General features: G+C 40.0%; 1 protein-coding gene across 2 annotated transcripts in view; it reads left to right on the plus strand.

Moving 5' to 3' along the window:
* astn2 (astrotactin 2) overlaps positions 1-16712 on the plus strand; it is a 360332-nt gene that overhangs the window by 65288 nt on the left and 278332 nt on the right. For both annotated transcript variants that reach the window (XM_083531246.1, XM_083531247.1), the window contains exon 2: positions 15719-15906. In XM_083531246.1, coding sequence (XP_083387372.1) covers positions 15719-15906 — 188 coding nt within the window. The remainder of the gene's footprint in view (positions 1-15718; positions 15907-16712) is intronic.

Below are 16712 nucleotides of genomic sequence, written 5' to 3' on the forward strand. Positions count from 1 at the left end.
GTTACAGGAAGCACACAGATTCTCTCTGCCCCCTCTGTGCACCATATGCCACTTTGAACAGTAGCGTGTGTGTGTGTGTGTGTGTGTGTGTGTGTGTGTGTGTGTGTGTGTGTTCACTCACTCAATGCTTCTTGGAAGGCGATGTGCATATTTGTCTCATATTTGTTAGTACAAATGATCTAACCAGGACTCTAATTGTTGCGGTGTTTTTCCTGACGGCTTTGGAAACGGCGAGCCAAACAAACAGCTTCGCGACGCTAGCGTATTAGCACTGCTAGCACTCTCTGGGTGGAAAAAAAAAAGCAGCACATCTGTAGTCAAACTTGATCCGGGTTTAACTTTATGGCTGAATCACATTTGTTCATTTCGAAAAAAAGAAATTAGCAGGGGACTGTAGTCTCTGATTTGGCTGTGTGTGTGTGTGTGTGTGTGTGTGTGTGTGTGTGTGTGTGTGTGTGTTCGAATTTTAGAGTTCTCAATGACTCGTGTAGGTTATAAATGGTTTATGTAGCCCCTATAAACACTATGATGAGGTTAAATAGAAGTGAAATATGCATCTGTTATGAATGGCTAATGTAGTTTATGTCAATTGTCATAAATGGTTAATGTAGCCCCAATAAACACTATGATGAGGTTGAATTGACGTGAAAAATATAAATCTGTTATGAATGGCTTATGTAGGTAAACCAAAACCTGTAAAGTCAAATAAATATTGAATGGCTTATGTAGGTCTAATGTAGAGCTATAAGGCAGAGCTATATATACATTATGTACAGTGCTTATGTTCATGCAAATTTATCGTGGTGTATTTTAATGTTTATATAGGTCTTATGAAGCCCTTTGAGCTGAGATTCAAATTATAAATGCCTGCAAATCTGTATAAATGCTTATGTAGGTCTTATGTGGCGCTATGAGCTCTGCCATTATGTTCAGCTTTACTGCGTAATGATCAAGCAAAGTTCTCACTTGTGTCTTTTATTATAAATAGAATGAAGAATGATATTAATATTTATATGTAGGTCTTATGAAGTCTTATGAGCTGTCATCCAAATGACAAATGTCTGCAAATGCTTATATAGGTGTTATATAGAGCTATGAGCTATGTCATTATGTACAGCTTTCCTGCATAATGTTCATGCAAATTTATTACCCTTAAATATATAATTAAGAATGATAATAATGTTATTATGTAGGTCTTATGTAGCCCTATAAGCTGCCATGCAAATGATTGTTTATGCAGGTTTATGTCATTTGTTTTTTGAGTCTTGTGCAGCTGTATGGACGAGGGGAAATTCTCCCAGCTGCAGTATTAAAGAAAAATGCTTGTCCTTGTGGACACCAGGATGCGTAAGAGCTACGTACTTGTTCATATGACCGTGTGCTGTTTTCCTCTTTTGCCTTGCAGGCTGTTCTGGGAAGGACAGAGGCAGCGCAGCTAATGTCGGCTAATGGCTTCATTAATAGGATTTTGCTGCATTTTCAGCAAAACCCAATGGACTACAGATATAAAGTCAACTGTTTATCCAGTTAATGCGCCACTTTAAATACATTACCATCGTCTTTTGGCTGAATGCCCCTTTAATCCCGTATAGAGGCCGGACGCCGCTGTGATATAGATCCGCCCGTGAATTAGCCAGGCATTGTTTTCTATAATGACACTAATTTCTTTGTAGGAGGGACCTGAAAGCAAATAGTGTTCCAACGTATTATTGCGTTAAATTTGTAGGGCGAGACCTGCGAGCTTTACGAGCGTGTGAGGTGCGAGCGGAGATAATGGGATGTAAAACGGAGGTCACCTTGGGGTTAGTTGCAGGGAAGAAAAGAAAAAAGAAGTGAATGGAGGCATCAGGCTTTAAAGGCCGCTTTATGGGAGCGTGGAGATTGTAAAGAACGGATTAATGAGTTGTATGTGTGTAAAGGCAGGATGCTAATGAAATGAGTGTGAAGTGTAAAGACGGAAAGACTCGGGGACGGGATGTTCTGGTTATGTGCATGACATTTTTAGCTTTCAGGAGCTGAACGATCTTAAACAGGACTCAAGCGAGTTCATATCATGTAATTAAACGTTTACTCTATTTATGGTAATATTTTGGAAAGTTCTGTCATAAAGAAAGGTTTAACATAGTGAATAATGAGTGCAGCTGAGACTCTAATCTCGTGGTTCAGTCTGCAGGAACACAAGGATTAATTACTGGTTTCTGCTTCATCCAGACGCTCTTCAGTGTGATTTATAATCTACACTATGTGGACAGAAGTTTAACACCAGAGCATAAGACTGTGTGCTTTTTGAACATCCTATTCCACATTGAGTTCCCATGTGATGTTCTAAAAAGAGTGGAAGATGTTCCACTCGATTTTGGAGTGGGTTTTTGGAGATTCATTCAGCTATATGGATGTTAAGGTCAGTTATTGATGTAGCTGAGAAGGTGAAGAGGTTCCTGGGGTGCAGTCAGCGTTCACATTTATACGAAAAGTGTTCTATAGGGTTGAAGCTCTATAGCAGGAGATCTTCCACTCCAACCAATGGAAAGCTCTCTATGAAGCAAATCTTCATGAAGCTGGTTTTGGGCACAGTGGCATCATCATCCTAGGATATTAGCTATGAATCTACAATTGTGTGTGTGAGAGAGAGAGAGAGAGAGAGAGAGAGAGAGAGAGAGAGAGAGATTGTGTTTGTGAACATTGATTGATTTCCACCAGAGGCCACGACGCCATCGTCTCTGACTGACGCTTGAGTAATTGAGGTGAGTGTGTTAGTTTTGGCCACAGGGGAGAAAAATAAGAGAGGTGTAATGTTTTAGCCGTGTGTGCGTGCGTGTGCGTGCGTGTGTGTGCGTGTGCGCGCGTGTGCGCACACGCACACGCTAATGTGCTAATGTTTTATGCTAATGTGCTAATGTTTTATGCTAATGTTTAATGTGCTAATGTTTTAGCCGTGTGTGCGTGCGTGTGCGCGCGTGTGCGCGCGTGTGTGTGTGTGTCATGCATCATGTGACGTGAGTAAAAATAAAGAAAAGAATGGTGTGAATTCAAGATACTCATCATTTAAGTAAAGTTTAAAATGAACTGAAAGTAAATTGTAATAAAATAATTCTTCTTATAAATCAGTAGGAAAAAACGACACTATGAAAAATGGATTGGAATAATCTCTCTGGAACACGATGTCCTTCTCCACAATTCTCATCCATTTGGAAGTTCAGTTGAATTTTCTGATCAGAAGAAGCAGAAGAAAGGCTTTGCTTCATTTTTTTTCTTTATTTTTGCTTTACTGGGATGTTGTCTATATGTTTACAGTAGTGTGAGCTTAATTAGCATAAATGAATACATAATTATATACACTATATCGACAAAAGTATTTGGACACCCGACTTTTCTAAACTTGTAGGCACACGATTATATAGCTTGTCTTTAGATGTGGTTTAAATTTTCCCTCCACTTGAACAAGGAGACACAAACCTGTTCCAGCATGATGATGCCCTTAAAGATTAAAGATCTGCTTTCCATGGTTTGGAGTGGAAAATCTCCAACCCTATTAAACACCTTTAGGATGAATGTGAACACTGACTCCACCCCCAGAACCTCTTCACCTCACCTACATCACTAGCTGACTTCACGAACACCCTTAAAGCTGAATGATCACAAATCTTCACACAATCGAGTGGAGCTCATTCTAACAGCAAGCAGGAAAGTGGGAGATCAGCGGTTAAGGCTCTGGGTTACTGAATGGTAGGTTGGGAGTTTTGATCCCCAGCACCGTTGGGCCCTTGAGCAAGGCCCTTAACTCTCTCTGCTGCAGGGGTGCGGGATCATGGCTGGCCCTGTGCTCTGACACCAGGTTCCTGCAAAACCTGGGATATGTGAAGAGTTGTGAAATATGATGTTCAGGAAACTCATACTGGTCTTATAGTCATGGGGAAGGGAGGATGAAAGGAATGACATACAGAAGGACAGAAGAATGGACAGGTGGATGGATGGACAGAAAAATGTATAGGTGGGTGGATAGATGGATGGAAGAAAATATGGAAGGAGGACTAAAGAATGGATGAATGGAAAAAAGAAATTATAGAAGGAGGACAGACAGGTGGATGGATAGATTGAAGAAAGGATGGCAAAATGGACAGATGGATGGACAGATAGGTGGATGGATGGAATTGCAAGTACATATTTTGCCTCTGGCTTTATTGACCTTTATGAACCTTCTTAATCCACATTCTCATCATGAGAACGCATTACGAGGAAGATTTTGACGGACCAGTCTGCGGTCTCTCAGCTGCAGGTTTCATCACCCTCACAAGACCCGAGCAGCACCTCGACACGTGCAGAACGTGAGGGCGCACGTCAGACGTCTGTTATTTCATACGCTTATAGCCTCTGAAGGACGAGAGGGTTGAAGTGTAGAGCAGATGAAAAAAACAAAAAAAAAACAAATACAGTTGGTAATTCTCGTGTCTATTCGGTTCTTTTTTCTGATTTATTTATTTATTTTTGTCTCTCTCTCACACACACACACACACACACACACACACACACACACACACACACACACACACATACACACACATACACACACACAAAATAAAAATTAAGCTAGTATTTATTCAGCTTTTAGCCTTCTAGTCCTACAGCTAGCATCATGTTAGAACTTAGCCCTGCTAACACCACACCCTCAGAAGTTCCCAATTGAACCAATCAAAAGATTAACCAATTTGTCTGGAATTGTTTTAACATTTATGCAAATTTTCCTTCAGATTTGCATGTAATAAAAAAACTTGAAATTCCTTTTCTCCTTTCACACAAGCAGGTCAGATATCCTCACCCATGAACACTCTAATTAGGTTAGTAAAGCCTTCATGACCTTTGGACCTAAAGCTATGACTGGCGTTTAAGTTCTCTAAGAGTATTGTAGCAGGGACGGGTGTGGCCTCGTGGATTGGAATGACTAATTCAGCAATAGAGATTGTTAAACAGTAGCTCGAGAATCACAATGGACCATTGGCTGCTTTCTCGTCATAGCTGCAATGATCTTGTGCTAACTTCATGTTGCGCTCATGGAGGGATCGTGAGGTGGGGGTTGGCCAGGGATTGGTCATCTGTGGCTGGTCATCACTGGTCATTAATGAGATCAAAGCAACCAGATATTAAAGCGACTGGATTGTTGTTTTTGTGCTCTTTGTCTGAAATTGCGTTTTATGATTGAAATGGCTGGTAAGGACAGCGGTGCAGCTTTTCTGAAAAGATTTAACGTTTTCATACATGGCCGTCCTGCTCTGTTTGTCTTACCTCTGGAATATGAGCTCCAGCTTGCACATACACCACTGTATTGTTGTTAGCGCTATGTCGTTCCCATGCTAGCTCCAGCATGCTCTGCTCAGTCACGCCAAGTGTGACAGAGGCAGAACCAGGCTTTGCTCTAGAGCTCAGGTCCTCCAAGGCAGCATTACAATACAGCACAAAAAAAAACCCTCCACTGATCATTCTCATGGATCCTGGAACCTTGTTTTAATTGTGTGTGTTTTAATGAAGTCCTCGCACAACGACCACCAGAGATTACATTTTCCAGGTTCAATAAGACGTCTGACTGACTGGCATTACAATGTCCCAATATTTAATTTGCGGCACTAAAGCGAGCGGATAATCCGTACTTCTCTCTTTGAGATCCAAAATTGTTCAATTAGACGTTTGTATTTTGTGTTTATTAAGTCAAATGTCGCCTCCAGCCATGATAGCACCCTGTTGTATACTTGTTGATCCTTCCCTCTGGAAATGCCACAGACAGCACCGCCACACTGCTATCCGTCTAGTGCGTTTTTTATGCTAAGCGCATCAGGCTAACGTATATCGCTGCTTTTTTCACGTGTACGGTATTAACGTATTTTTGTGAGCACGTCGGTGAAGGAGAAATGATGGGAGCATTAAATCAGAGTTTATGAAAGCTCGTGTCCTTCAGGGCCAGCGTTTATGTTTTCTCTTACGGTGTAATTACAGAAGCTTTCAGGAGCTGTACAGTGAACAAGATGAGGGAAATGATCTAAAGAAATAATATATATCAATTAAAACAAACTAAAACATACAAAAGCTTTTTTTTTGTCCTTCATTTTCTCCATTCTGGGTAGATGGAGAGATAAAAGTAGAGATTTATTTCGAAACAATTTATTAAAATAAACTAAGTTATTTTGTAGGAATTTTATATATAAATGTGAAGGGTTACGTTATGAAGGACATCCAGCATAAAACATGTGCCAAATCAAATATGCAGATTACGAATCAGAATTTCATACCGGATTGGTCGAGGCCCGGGTTACCAACGACCACCACAGGTATCGTTAACCAACAGGGTACCGGTGGAAATTGGGCTACTGTTGGCTGAAGGAGTAGAAGGAGAGGAGGAAGACGTCTACAAAGTCGGCAGGGAAAGGAGAAGTGGAGGTTCAGGTTGGTACTTTAAATGTTGGTACTATGACGGGTAAAGGGAGAGAGGGAGCTGATATGATGGAGAGGAGAAAGGTAGAGATGTTGTGTGTTCAGGAGTCCAAGTGGTAAGGGAGTAAAACCAGGAACATTGGAGGTGTTTAAACTGTTCCATCGTGGTGTGGATGGTGTGGTATAAGACATTAGCAATTACAGAAACTTGTTTTGGCATCGTTAAATGTAACTAGAAATGGATAAAAAGAACAGTACCATGTTGCATTATATAATTAATTCCCAATGCAATCAATAACTAAGGTGTAAGTAGATGGAACACTCGAGGGTGGGCTTTGATAGGAAACTTAAAAAAGTAAAGCTAGAATGTTGTTGACTTCTGTAACCTGAAGTTTGACTCCTGTCCTGAAAAGTTTCTCTTCCTCTGTGCTTTTATTTATTTTTTGCTGACCCCAGCAGTCAGCGGTGTTGTACTAGGACAGGACAGTCCCCGTCGTGTGTGTTTAGTCAGCAGCTATGCCTGGAGAACAGCTCTTATCCTCTCTCTCAGGCTTTTGGTCTGATCCCTTTAACTTCACGTGGGAGTGTAGAGCCGTGCGAATGATTAAAGGTTGATGTGGTGACTGAGTGCGATCGAAAGCTCCGGCGTGGGCTGAATGCGGCTTGTTTTGCGCCTCGAGAGCTGCCAGCTTTCATCACGGCGAGCGCTCGTTACTCGGCTCTCCACCCATCAACTTTTGTGACGGAGACACCTGCTGTCGTCCTCACGCCGTAATAACCTCCTCTCACCGACCTCACCGTGAGGAGTAACGGCAACGAGGAAGATCGAGATATAAATAAACTACAAATGCTTAGAAGGATTTTTACATGATTTTAAGGTTCAGACAATTGTTTGTGGACACCTCACCACAAGACTGGTATTTACCCATTCCACATTTAGTCCCATTTCTTCTTCTGGGAAGATTTTTTACTAGATTCTGGAGTGTGCTTGTGGAGATTTGTGGAGGTCTGGGGTGCAGTCAGCGTTCACATACATTCATGTTCAATAGGATTTATGGCTCGATAGGAGGAGATCTTCCACTCCAACCCATATTTTTAGGGGGCATCATCATGCTGGAACATGTTTGAGTCTCCTAGTTCAAGTGAAGAAATAATTTAATGCTCCAGACTTTGTATGCAGTGGAGAAGCACTGGAGTAGAGGAGCATGTTGCTGACTGAAATTCTGCTTCTCAGGACATCTGGTGCGAAATAAACGATACCACAGGGGCTAAATGAGGTAGCTGATAAGGGCTCAAGGGTCCGGGCTCTGACCTCGGTCCACTCTCACCATTAACACCATTAAGGCTAACAAAACCAACATCAGGCATATCACCACCATCATTAACAACAAGGCCAACATCTCCACTATCACCAATATCTCTATCTACCACCAATATGACGAACAACACAATCAGCAATGTCACCATCATCTTCATCATCATCACCACCACCATCATCACAAACGTTGTTGCTATCATCTCCGAAAACTGATCTGCTTTCCACCTTCATGTGGACCATTCACACAGACCTTATGATTCTTCATGAAGACTCAACCTGAAACTTCTAACATAAAATCTTCTCTGTCCTCAAGAGGTCTTTACCTCCGACTGTAACAAAACACTTGAGACTCCTTCAATAAATCTAATAAAGCAGGAACTTCACCCTAAGAGAGTTTTTTTTATTAATTCGAGTTTAAGAGTCCTCGAGCTGAAAACAAACCTACACCTTCAGAAATTAAAATGTGTATGATTTTCTGTAAACTGTTATCCAGATCATATCTTATAAACCACATCGTCTAATAAAAAGCCCCAGATCTCGGCCAGGTCAATAGGACAGAACATCGCTAAGTACTTGATGGCATGCTGATAATGAATTACAAACAGCAGAGGCCATGTTCCCTCGCTAACATCTGGCCAGACGCCCGGAGACATCCGAGTCTCGGTGGACAGACCTGCTCCGGGGACAGAGGGTATCATGGGGAAATTGGAGTTCCTCATCGTTTCAGAAGGAAAGCGAATGAACGGAAGGAGAGCGAGGAGGCTGGAGAGACAGATGGTTTTGTAAATTGTGTGCATGTTGTCACAGTGTGAATTTTTATCACGCTTCCTTTGAGGACGTGATTGAGGACGCCGGCAAGGTGAAACGAATCTGCCCCCTTTTTTCCGATCTCTGCGCCGGGTCCGAGATTATGCACTTAATAAGACCTAAAGACAAATTTTATTCCATCCACGCATCAGTCCATCCATCTGGTTATCAGCTGCTAAAATAGTGGATTAAGGTGACCGTTTATTTTCAATCCTTAGCTTTATTTCGACTCTGGCTATACATTTTAACAGTATGATTCATTATTATTCATTTGATTTTAGAGCTTTAACGTGTGAATGTGTGGTGTGAAAAAATGTAATATCCAGGTCATTACTGCATCAGCACTTTTGCTGAAGAAACCTTATAAAAGCCTACTGGAGTTTGATGCATTTCCTGATTTATTAAAGAATCGAAATTAGATGTATTCAGTGAGCAGGATTTACAAAAACCAAACATCTATCTATCTATCTATCTATCTATCTATCTATCTATCTATCTATCTATCTATCTATCTATCTATCTATCTATCCATCCATCCATCCATCCATCCATCCATCCATCCATCCATCCATCCATCCATCCATCCATCCATCCATCCATCCATCCATCCAGTATATCCATCCATTTATTTATCCATCCATCCATCCATCATATCCAGTATATCCATCCATCCAGTATATCCAGTATATCCATCCATCCAGTATATCCAGTATATCCATCCATCCAGTATATCCAGTATATCCATCCATCCAGTATATCCATCCATCCATCCATCCATCCATCCATCCATCCATCCATCCATCAATCATATCCAGTATATCCATCCATCCGGTATATCCATCCATCCATCCATCCATCCATCCATCCATCCATCCATCCATCCATCCATCCAGTATCTCCAGTATATCCATCCATCCATCCAGTATCTCCAGTATATCCATCCATCCATCCAGTATCTCCAGTATATCCATCCATCCATCCAGTATCTCCAGTATATCCATCCATCCATCCAGTATATCCAGTATATCCATCCATCCATCCATCCATCCATCCATCCATCCATCCATCCATCCATCCATCCATCCATCCATCCATCCATCCATCCATCCATCCATCCATCCAGGGTTATCTATTTGTGACATCTTCAGGGCAGAATAGGGGATGTGGGAGTTGAGAGTGTTGGGGGTTAAGGCTTTGGAATTTAAATCAGAAGGTGACAAGTTCAAATCCCATCACCACCAAGCTGCCATTTGTGATTTAGGGTGTCTGTTAAATGCTGTAAATGTAGATGTGGGTTATTTTAAAGAAATAAAATGGGTTTTTTTTAGTTTATATAGGGGATATTTGTGTAGCTCATTAATAATTAGCTGAACCTGTGTGTGGAAATCATGTTTTCTGAAATGTCTTTGTATCGTATGTAAATTTGGATGGTGGCTCAAAATTCACAGTAAATAATAAAACAGTGTGATATCTTTAGATCTTTTCTCTGGCAAACCGGTAGCAACTCTTTTATGGGCTGGTTCTGGGACACGACCCGTTGGTTGGGGATTTCTGTTTTAGAAAAGCAATCAGTGACAGGATCACGTCCTCTACCTTAATATTAGGGGTTTTTTTTGGAAACGTTCATGATATGTTATGATTTTATTTAGAAAAGAATCAATTTGTCTTGGTGACAGAAGCTTCTAGAGCACAGAATACAATTAATAATAATAATAAGTCGAAACATTAGAAGTGAAGACGGGAAATGGGTTGAGTAAATCTGTACTGAAAATAAGAAAGTATTAACCAAATGCCACACTAATATTATCGAGAGAGAGAGAGAGAGAGAGAGAGAGAGAGAGAGAGAGAGAGAGAGAGAGAGAGAGAGAGAGAGAGAGAGAGAGATTATCCAGCACAAAAAACACCTCCATGACCCTGCAGTGAAGTAGCAGAAGTAGTGCAATAACAGGAAGTGTGTGTGAGTCTGTGAGCACGGCCTTTCACTTTATAAACGTCCAGGAGCATTCTCCATCCCGACCGGAGGATTTAGTGTCTCGGCTACAGTTCTTCTTTAATTCAATCCTGACTGCTCTTAGTGGAGATTTGCTCAGAGTTCCTCTGCTATCACGGCTGTATGATCTTATTTGTCCTTCTGTCTCTGTAAGTCATGTGCTGGCCTTTTTAATATCACACACACCGCTCGGTAGGTAATACTTTTTTTTTTATCCTTTTGTACTTCCAACTGAATCTCTGTACATTTTTCTTTCTCTCTCTCTCTCTCTCTCTCGCTCTCTCTCTCTCTCTCGCTCTCTCTCTCTCTCTCGCTCTCTCTCGCTCTCTCTCGCTCTCTCTCTCTCTCTCTCTCTCTCTCTCGCTCTCTCTCTCTCTCTCGCTCTCTCTCTCTCTCTCTCTCTCTCTCGCTCTCTCTCGCTCTCTCTCGCTCTCTCTCGCTCTCTCGCTCTCTCTCTCGCTCTCTCGCTCTCTCTCTCGCTCTCGCTCTCTCTCTCTCTCTCTCGCTCTCGCTCTCTCATTTTCTCTCTCTCTCTCGCTCTCTCTCGCTCTCTCTTTTTTCGAAACCTTATTTAAGATGTACAGAAAGGTCATGCTTAAGTTCAATAATGCACAAAATTATATTTGATTAGAAGTAAAAGGAAAGAGACAAAAACTTGAGTGAAAGTGTTCAGACTTAACTGCATGCAATTCAATAAAAGGTCTATCAATCCTGTCTGTCTGTCTATCTGTCTGTCTGTCTATATTTCTGTCTGTCTATATGGCTGTATGTCTGTCTATGTCTGTCTATGTCTGTCTATGTCTGTCTATGTCTGTCTGTCTGTCTGTCTGTCTGTCTGTCTGTCTGTCTGTCTGTCTGTCTGTCTGTCTGTCTGTCCGTCCGTCTGTCTGTCCAGTTATTTACTTTATTAAACACTACATTGATTCTTTTGATGATTTCTATTAATTTTTTTTTATTATTTAAAAGGTGCATATATTCTTTTGTTGTTTTGTTAGTTATAATATTCATGTGTTATATAGAAATACATACTGAACGAAGGTTAAACCTTGTTCAAAAATTTATAAATATATTGATGAAATAAATAAATAGCAAGTAGCAAGGGCTCGGGGTATACAACATATTTTCTTTATGTTTATTAAAGACGCAGTTAAACTTAAATGCAATTTGTTGTTTATTTCAGCTGTTAATTCTCAGTAAAACAACAATTAATTCTTACCGGGTATATGTTTAATTTCTTTCTAAAATAAAACAAGGTTCGAATGTGATCATGAATCTCTTGATAATTTGCGATGAGACGATCAGATCATGTACGCTTCAGTTTTTTTTAACTCTAATAACGGCGAAACTTTTGTTTGGAAATGGAACTGAATTTCAGAAAAGACCATGAGTCAGTTGAGGATGCGCTCAAACACACACACACACACACACACACACACGCGCGTCTGCTGACTCAAGTCTTAAAAATAAGTGTCATCGCTCAGCGTCTCTGGTATAGATTTATGTTTAGAGACTTATGAACGCTTGAAAGAAATCCATTTCTCAAAACACATCGCAGCTGAAGAACAACCTGTTAAAGGAGCTGGAGAGGAGCGGCCGATTTCATATTTTTACTTTCATTTTTCAGCATTATTCAATAATTCTTTATTTAGAAATCTCTTTTCGATAAGAATAACAGCAGAGAAACAGAAGCTTTAAAACACATTTAACTCTTTTTCTTTTTGTCTTCTGCTCCTACCTGAATATTTGGTCCTCAATGATGATCAGCAAGGGCACTAGTCAGCCTCAGCACAGCCTTTTCACACTCCTGCATTCGAGCAGACGCTACAGCAGAGCTAAAACCAGAACTTTAAGGCTGAAGAACAGTTTTTACCCACAGGCCATCAGGTTTATTAACGACACCTAGCCACTGCCTTGCTTCTCATTACTGCAGTGACAGATTGCCCTCTGACCCTAGGAGATGTCAACTATCTCATTCCTTTACACACACACACACACACACACACACACACACACACACACACACACACACACACACACCCTCCTACAATACAAAAACATATGATTGGTAAGATTCAGCGATGTGCAATAGGCATAAAAGTTAACGATGTAATGCATCGATTTAAAAAAGTGTTGTTTAGCATCTGAAAAAATACAGATTAACATGGCAGAGGTAGAGCTGTAACTTCCTGCAGACACAACAGGGAAAAGAACGTCTGGTTTTATTTCATGTTTTTTATTTTTTGCACAACAAAGGCGTGTTTGTGAAGTCAGAAGGCACTTTAGGAAATTGATGATTTGCTGTCTGTCTGAACTGAAGGAATAAAAGTGAACTCTCTGTACATACTGAATTGCAGCGCATCGTATTTGTTCCATTGCATCTGAAATCGGATCTCACTGCGTCGTAATCGGGGTGAATCGCTTCACATCGTATCAGTAGCTGCTTCATACGTATATTTAATGTATTGTATCGTTGTTTATGCATCGAGATGAGAATCGCATCGGCCTCAGTTATGAAGTTTCACATCTCTAATACGCATTTTAGAGTTAATGGTTTACCTAATAAGGGTTCTATAAAGAACCCAAAGACCACTTGAAGAAACACCGAAAGATTATTTTTAAAGATAACTAGAAACTTTGAGCTCTTTTCCAGGAGCAAAATCTCCTACAGTGAAAATGTAGGTGTATTCTCAAAGTGACAGAAGAATGAAGTCTCTTTCTCTATAAAATTGTACTAAATATAGTCCCTTAGATCTTAGGGTTTCTCAATGCCTGTACCTCACAGACCCTGAACCTTCTAAAGAACTTGCATACAGTATTATAAGGTTGTATTCTTAAATACTACAACGTTCTGGTATCTACCTGATGTAGATTGGTTCTACCCAGTTTCTGGAAGAAAAAAAGCATTTGTTGAAATGATCTACAAACAGTGAAGGTTCTGTAATAGTGACAAAATTGGACTTAATAATTTGAATTATTTGATTAAAATCCTAGAATCCTAGGGCTAAACGGCTCAAGTAAATAGATTTAAAATATTCAGTTTACATGGTTATATTATATATGAATAATTAAAAAATAAATAAATAAATAAATATATATATATATATATATATATTAATACGATAAAAAAAACAAGTGTGTATATATATATATATATATATATATATATATATATATATATATTTATATATATTTATATATTTTAAATATATTTACTAGAGCCCTTTAGCCCTAGAATTCTAGGATTATTATGAAATAATAATACTCTTTCTATAGCTAATTTTTTACTTTTAGAAGAATAGATGTTCCAGCTGGCACCATTTCACAGATTTCACAGGTTTGCACTGATACCGAATCACTTTCTTTTTTATTTTTTTCCTAAGCCAGCTCTCTTACACTCACATATCTCAGGAACGATCACAGCCACATTTCCCAAAGGTCACGGTAACTCTACAGAACGGTCGGGTCGATCACAGAACAGTTCTGTGTCCTCGATAACCATCTTTCCACCCTTTTATCTGCGCTTCACCACGAGTCTGATCATGTGCACTGTGCTACTGTCTTTCAAGGTCCTTCTCCCTCAAGTCCTTTTAGCATGGACTCACTTTCACTACCTTTTGGAACTTCCTGTTGTGAAATTAGCACTTCTGTGACGTCGTTTTCAACATTTTAGTTGATGTGTTGAGAAAATCTTGATTTAAGCATCTCTGCATGAATAATAATAATAATAATAATAATAATAATAATAATAATAAACTATACATGGCTTGATGGGCAATGCTAACCTTTCCAATGCACATTGATACAGGGATCCTGTGATACACAAAAAGTCAGGAATTTTTTTACTTCCATGTACAAGTATAAAGAAGAAATGCTGAAGTAAGACCCTTGATAAACTCCAAAGCACAAAAGATTTCATCATTAAATTAAACATTATCCAGTGCCTACTAATTTCCTGTTTCTGGGTTGTGGTGGTTTTACTGTATATAAGATATACCTCCTTTTCCTGGTTTGCTGTTATAATAACTCTTTTGGAGAGATGTTTCCACTAGATTTTGTGGAGATTCATTCAGCTATGAGGGTGTTAGTAAAGTAAGGTACTGATGTAGGTGATGTAGGTGAACCCAAAGGTGTTTAGTAGGGTTGAGGTCAAAGCTCTATAACAGGCCATTCAAGATCTTCCACTCCAACCCATATAAAGCATAGGGCAAAAGAGGGAAAAAGACAAAAGGCAGTACCATGAGTGGCACATTGTTGTGCATGGTGGCTTGTTTTTGATGCTGATGAGGAAAATCTTTTTTTATAAAAATGCATATCTTAAGGAAAATTTTCAAACAGTCAGCAAAATTGTTTATGATAAATGATCTGAAGAAGACGCTGCTGTATTATTCATTATTCTCCGAGCCAAAGGTTTCTGGATGGATTTGCTGAGTTTCGAAATTAAGTTTGAATTATGGACAAGAACACGAAGAAAGTTCACCGATTCCTTGGCTTGGCCCGAGGATCCCATAATCGTTGGTTTATAAACCGCTACGACGCAGGAATCCTTTAGCAGAATGGGTACACAGAACGTTTACTTTGCAATGAGAGCATTTAGAAAGATGCCCCTTATCTGGAGAGACTTACCTTTATCTCGTTTATATACCTGAGCAGCTACAGGGGGTCAAGGGCCTTGCTCAGGGGCCCAGGAGTGGCAGCTTGGTGTTGTCGAGATTTAAACTCATTAAACGAATACATAGAATGATGCCTTAACCAGTTAATTACCATCTCCCCAGAACATGGGTTCCCTTTGGTTCCTACATTATCTCAGGGTGTTTCTCCTGAGCAATGACATCCATTAGGGATCTAAACATCTAAATACACAATCCTTTTTTTTGGATTGGATAGTTAGTGCGATATTAAGACTAATAGACTTTTGATTGTCTATTGATAAACTGACGCATATATTCATCTGGGGATCATTATTTATGCAGGTTCCTTGGAGCATATTATGCATTGGTTTGCAGATTTTTCTGTTTTTGGGGGATAAATGTGTGCTCGGAGATTTGCAGGAATAAGTGACAAGCTTTCTGATGCAGATATGTGGAGCACTGCTGGAAAACAAGCTCACTTAGTAATCACACTCATCAGCAGCAATGCCTCATGGCGCTCACGTTTGCCTTTTTCTCTGTCTTTGCCCTGTACAGAAATGTCGGGGACAGGTGCCGATATCTCGCAGGTGCACTGGAAGCAACAGTGGCTGGAGAACGGGACGCTCTTCTTCCACGTGTCCATGAGCAGTTCAGAGCAGCTGTTCCAGGCCACACAGCCCACAGCACGAGAGCCATCACAGGGCCTGCACGAGCATGTGCACCTGCTTCACATCTCCGTCATGGTAAGTGCTCTCAGCTGCTCTGCATCCTGGCCAGCGCTAACTAATTAGCTAAATTGCTAAGCTAAACATTAGCTTCTAGTGTGCGAGTTTGAAAACAAAGCAGATGAACACGTGCCTTCAATTATAAAGTTTTGACCCAGACAAAAATGGGTTCACATCCCATAGGTTATTTGAAGGTTCCAGCGGCAGTAGAAGCCAAAAAATTACATTTTGAGTCTCTAAATGCATGCCAAGGTTCTTTCAATGATTATGCCGTTAGGTATGGATTGTTAGCTAACTAAATATGTTTTGCTTGGAATTTTCTTTGCATCACCCTTTAAAGGATGAACCAGAAATCGGGTGTATCTCTAAAATGTAGGGTTCTAGATCATTTCAGAAACCTACAGAACCCTTCATTTACTGATAAAGTGTGTGATTGTTCCTCAGAGCTTGTTTAAATCTACACTTTGTATAGGAGCTCTATTTGGAACCCTCTATAAAAGGGAAACATTCTACATCAATCCGTTCAAAGGTTCCCCCAAGGGTCAAACCAAAAATTGGTCTTCAAGATAGACCTTTATATATTTATTTATTTATTAGTAATCCAAAAGTATATGATTGTTCCACAAAGGATCTTTAATTTAGTCGTTACATGGAGTCAAATACATTATTCCCAGAGTATCTGAAAAAAAAAGAGTAGAAAAGATGCATTTATTTGTCGTTACAGCACTTTCTTTCCTTGCATATTGTTATAATGTCAGTAAGCAGATTGCAGGGTCATCCATGATACAGCACCCCTCAACCACAGAGGGTTGAGGGCCTTGCTC

The sequence above is a fragment of the Silurus aristotelis genome (assembly GCF_946808225.1).
Source record: "Silurus aristotelis genome assembly, chromosome: 26".
In the NCBI taxonomy this organism is placed as follows: Eukaryota; Metazoa; Chordata; class Actinopteri; order Siluriformes; family Siluridae; genus Silurus; species Silurus aristotelis.